General features: G+C 43.9%; 1 protein-coding gene across 1 annotated transcript in view; it reads left to right on the top strand.

Annotated features, from left to right (window-relative positions):
* The window catches only part of Ednra (endothelin receptor type A), a 56,859-nt gene that overhangs the window by 46,527 nt on the left and 4,650 nt on the right, over positions 1-5,682 (top strand). Inside the window, exon 5 of the mRNA XM_028753401.1 lies at positions 2,760-2,912. Within this exon, the coding sequence (XP_028609234.1) occupies positions 2,760-2,912 (153 nt within the window). The remainder of the gene's footprint in view (positions 1-2,759; positions 2,913-5,682) is intronic.

The raw sequence follows: 5,682 nt of genomic DNA, 5'->3' as shown, positions 1-5,682 counted from the left end.
CTGCATGTATGCAGCAGTGTTTCCTAGGAGCTGGGCTTGCTCACTGCACGTATGCAGCGGCGTTTGTGGGGCTGATAGGAATGTGAACAGACTCCAAGGCTGATACCCAGGAGCACATCAACACTGCATCCCTTAACACTAAACAAACAGACAAACAAATAAATAGAACTCTAGAAAACTGGAAAACTGGCAACCTCAAAATTGAAGTCATTTTCTTATTGCCTTTTAAGTAGATCCTCAATGAAAAACCAGACAGAAGGATGACTTAGCCCATGCTTAGGGGATGGAATTGGGAAGGGCAGACACGAATTCTAGGCTTTGCAGAGAAAAGCATTAGAGGACAGACGGTCCTATAAGAAGGCACTTACTGATCCCTGGAAATAGACAAAAATCAAACAGGTAGTGTCACAACGTCTGAGGTTCCTGTGTAAGGGTTTGAGAAGAGGGAGGTCAGGTGATAGGAGGTTGGCCTCCGGTGGGAATCAAAGGTATGAGTCAAACTGGGGAGATTTCAGGTTCATTCCACGTCTAGAATACACGTCTTTTCTAACGTGACTTTCTATCTTCTTTCATGCTCCTTCATCTTTGTTCTCCTCTAGCCTGTCCCAAGAACCTTTCCAACCACTAGATGATGACATCAGTTCAAAAATGAAACTGCGTAGCCCCTTTCACAGTAGGCCTCTCTCATGGAGGAGGGGGTGGGGTACTCCATCCTGGCCTAGCTGGGTCGCCTTCCAGACCCCAGGCCATTTCCTGGTGGGCCACATCCATTCAGCCTGCAATTCTGTGGGAAGAGGCTGCAAACACTGGGTGGGTGAGGGAGTAGAGGGGGTTGAGAGAGCCTCAGAGGATGTTTGTACTATACTTCCAAACAAGGACAAATGGCAGATGCTTTTTACGGTCCAGTCAGAGATCCTTCTGCAGTGGGGTGAGCTAGGAAAGATCTGTTAGCAAATAGGAGGAAACCAATTCCTTTGGGAGTTTGTACTTAATCCAGGAAAATGTGTTTGTTTTCACTAAATTCCCTCTGAAGTGTATTATTTCCTCTGACTTTAAATATAGATAAAAATCCACTATATTGTTTAAGGGTATCATGGCTTTTCTGGAGAGAAAAACATACATGGACAATCTTAAAACATTAATGTTCAACATCTTGGTAGGTTTTTTTGAGCCCTTATATTATTTAATTAGAACTATATAATATATAATTTGTTGATGAATACATATCTTTATCAGAATTTTATTTTCAGTATTTTGATAGCTCCATTACAGTGTAATTGGTTTCCATTGTGGCCACATATATTTAAATTTGTGCTTATTAAAATATAATGGTAAGGTTTTGAAAGTTAGTTCAGTTGATAAAGTAATAAAGTAATAACCTTCAGTCCCCAGAATCCATGTAAGAAGCTGGTCACAGTAGCACAGGCTTCTAAAAACCAGTGCTGGAGAGGATGGGGACTGGCAAAGCCACAGGCTTTCACAGGATCACCTAGCCAAACTGGCCAGCCCTAGGTCCCCATGTGAGACTCTGTCTCAAGAAGAGAAGGTAAACTGCTCCTGAAGAAAGATACCTAAGGTTGTTCTGTCCTACACATACTCACACATGCACACATACATGCACACACACATGCACACAAATACATGAACGTGCACGAACACATATGTACACACATGCACATGAACATGCATAAACACACAAAATATTGTTCTCAGAAGGAATTCTCACTCTCACCTGATTTCCAAGGGGGTCTGTGATAGTTACAGAGCCTTACCTGAACCTTGTCTTCTGGAACGCTTTTCAGATTACTTAAACAGCCATAAAGGGCTCCTTTCCATACAGAAGCTGTCAGTATTCAGGGAATAGGGTGGCTATATCTGTGGAAACTGATCGAACAATCACAAGAAGCCATGTTATCCTCCATAAATAATCTGGAGAAAGAGCTAAGGAAGTAAGAAGCATGTCTTCCCAAGTTTGAGATAAAGTCATTAGAATAAAGAGTTGAGTATGGTTCTCCAACTTTGATTTTTATTCTCCATTAAAAAGACAGGAGACTGGACATTCTGAATTTGTATAAATCCTTGCCCACAGAGAGAGTGTGTGAAGTCAGCCTTTAGCTAGAATGTACCCCCCTCAGTAGTTTCCAGGTGGCAAGTATTAAGAGAGAGAGAGGAGTTATTGATGGCTGAGCTAGCTGACTCTGGGGTCACATAGCAGACATACCAGGCAAAGGGTTAACTTCCACCAACTGCAGCTACACAGATAAGCCATTCATTGATAGCTTTCACTGTTTCTAAATGAGCCACACACAGTACGTACACTTTAAACACAACAATCAAAAAGCGAGCCAACCTTATCAAAATGTTGAGGCTCATCAATAAACAAGGATAAAAATTTTTCCAATCCCATTGTATGAACTTTAAGAGGAGGCTTTTTGTACTAATCCATTGTGTAGCAGAAATCGGTGTTGGCTTCTTGGAAATATCCTCGTAGAGATAATTAGACCATTTTCATGTGCATTTTTTCATGTTACAGCTCTGCAGCGCATCGGTTGCCTAGTGTGTGTGAAGCCCTAGCTAGGTCTGATTCAGTGATCAAATGAAAAAATACTGAGCACTGCCGCAGGGTCTTCACTGCTGTTGAAGTGGGGACGGGTGGATAGATAAACCGTGTCCATAGCACGGAGACTGTGGGGTGAGCCGGCTGCTTCTCAGTTAGCTTTCATTCCAACGTCCCATCTTCCCTCTTTCTCCCTGGACAGTTTTACCAAGATGTGAAGGACTGGTGGCTCTTTGGGTTCTACTTCTGCATGCCCTTGGTGTGCACAGCAATCTTCTACACCCTCATGACCTGTGAGATGCTCAACCGGAGGAACGGCAGCCTGCGGATTGCCCTCAGCGAACACCTCAAGCAGGTAACTCTCAGTTCACAAGAAGGTGGCCAAGGCCTTTCTGAATCAGCAAGCCATGGAGGTACTGGTCATTTATTTGCACAATTACTAACAAGATATAGTTGTCTTCAGCATGCAGCTCAGTAATATGTTGTGCAGATGTGTATTCTAAAAGCAACAGGCTAGGCCACACAGCCTACTGTGAGATAGACAGTACCATCCAGCAATGTGAATTAGTATACTCTACGGTGTTTGCGCAGTGTTGAATTTGCCAAGCTACATGTTTCTCAGACCTCTCTGTCATTGAACTACACATGACCATATTGTATGTAATGATTTTCTAAAAATAAAAATGTTCTCTTGGAGCTGTTTCTTTATATAGACGTAGGAATTCCTTTGGGGAAGTGGGCTCCTGCCTGTGAACCAGATGGCCCCGGAAGGCCGGGCTTAAAGATAGTTAACTCTTGGTTATTTTTTCAAGAGTGTATTGAGCATGTGCGCGGATGCATTGAAATGGGCCTGGGACTGTGCCAGGGCAGAACGATGCACGTAGCCGTCTTCCGTTGTGGGGTCTGAAGTCTAGTCATAGAATAAAATACAAAAACAAGCAATTAGACAACAGAGTGATGGCGTGCAGCCCAGGAAGCCGTACAGCACACAGCCATAGAGGACACAGCCATACAGCACACAGCTATACAGCACACAACCAGGGCACACAGCTAGAGCACACAGCCAGGGCACACAGCCAAGGCACACAGCCATATAGCACACAGCCAGGGCACACATGAAATGGGACTGTGGGGAAACTGTCATGGATGGGGTGGGGAGGATGTGTGTTATTTGGTGGGAAAGCAGAGGGCAAAAGCTGCTTCCGTTGGAGGGGAAAGAGCCCTGGGAGAACATGGACTGGACACCAAGCAGGCGGGGGAAGGAAAACACACAAATCTGCTCCAAGGATCACCTCAAATAAGACTTGCAATAGGAAATTTAACTGAAAACAGCAAAATGGACTAAAATCTCCGAGGCCCAACTTTTTAGGAGGAATTTGAACACACCAGTAGGCGCAAATGTACCTTTTAGGAGCAGCTAGAACAGTTATGTGTACTTCAGGGCTTTAGAAGGCAAAACCTCACTCTTCTACTTCCTAGTCTGTGACCTTGGGCACAGTCCCTCATGCCTCTAAGCTTCCAGTTTCTCATGTGTGTGTGTGTGTGTGTGTGTGTGTGTGTGTGTATTGTATATACAAATATATGTATAATATATGTGTAGGTTGCCAACAGCATATAGGGTACCTAATAGTGTTCAGTTCCTAGTAGACACTCAGTAAACAACTAGTTTATGATAATTCGTAGAATTAAAGTAAGGGTACACGTAAGGTCTTGGTAGCAGTGGGAAAGTATACACAAACATTCACTCACACCCACATCATGAGCAGTCCATGGAGTGCCTACAGACAGCCTGTGTAATTATCACACATGGGCACACACTAGCATGGCTCAACTGCTGTGCTGACTTCCTCAGCCCCTCACCTGCAAACCAGCCATAATAAGACATGAATCGGGGCCATTATGAGACTCTGAGGAAGTGATGTGTGTATGTGCACTGTAAGTTCTAATGTGTCACAAATGGTAGCAATTACCTCTGAATGACAGTAGTGTTTACTTTGAGAAGCTGTAGCCTGGCTTTGTTCAGGCATGAATGTTGCAGAAACTTCAGGTGCAAAATTAACCCTTGAAGCCCAGGTGCAGGAGGATCTCTATGAGTTGGGGCCAGCCTGGTCTACATAGTGAACCCCAGACCAGCCAAGGATAAATAGTGAAACCTTGTCTCAAAAAAACAAAAACAAACAAAAAAGAACAGCTTTGCAAAACCCCCAGACCTACAAATTGGAACACTTTACGTCTTTCCTCCAGACATGTCTGTGAGACTGTATCCCAGCTGGTCTTAGATTAAGGGCTCAGGTCTTTGGGCTTCTGCAGCACTTTGGGATAACAGATTCTCTGGGAAGGGATTAACTGGAAGGGTTTATTGTAGGCTTCCTGGACTTTATGTTAGATGCCTTAGGTTAAGCCAATGTTATTTTCCAGAATTATTTCTCCAGCCTGTTTCCAGTTGGTTTTGACATTGGTTGACCCCCATTACAGACAGGTTGCATTTTATGTTCCTAAATGTGAGTGGGGTGATATACCTCAGCAGTCTGAACCCAAATGAAGGGGTAATTCCTAACCTCTGGCTGTTCAGACCATGAGTAGGCTCAGAGGCTGGTGAGCCCTCAGTTGGAGTCAGTCGTTCGTCAACATGTCAAGTGCCTCTAACCACCACTGCTGAAACCCCTCCCCATCGTTCTGTTTGCAAGCAGCAGGTCTTTGAAAACTAAACATCACTAAAAAGGAATCTTAAAATTGGACTTGAATCTCAGTCCAGGCATAGTGGCATATCTCCATAATCTAAACACAAGAGAGACTGAGGGAAAGGAATCACTTTGGCGAAGGAACTCAAGACCATCCTGGGCAACAAAGCAAGACCCTGGCTCAGATGAAATAAGTAAATAGTAAATAAAAGCAAAACATTTTCAACAATAGCTTCAAAAATGAGTGAAACAGGGTGCTTTTTCTATGCCCTTGTTGACTTTCTGGCTATGTCCAGTCTCCTTGGGTGTCATGCCATTACATAGGCAAGTTACTTAACACTCAGCTCTTAACTGATCCCTAAATTGTCCTCTTCTGGCCATCTGCGCTCCTTGAAAACACACATGCCCTCATGCTTAGACTCACACATGCCCTCATGCTTAGAC

Source organism: Grammomys surdaster, unplaced genomic scaffold, assembly GCF_004785775.1.
Source record: "Grammomys surdaster isolate TR1022 unplaced genomic scaffold, NIH_TR_1.0 125947, whole genome shotgun sequence".
Classification (NCBI taxonomy): Eukaryota; Metazoa; Chordata; class Mammalia; order Rodentia; family Muridae; genus Grammomys; species Grammomys surdaster.
Note: the sequence above shows the minus strand (reverse complement) of the source record. Positions and strands in the feature narration are given on the sequence as shown.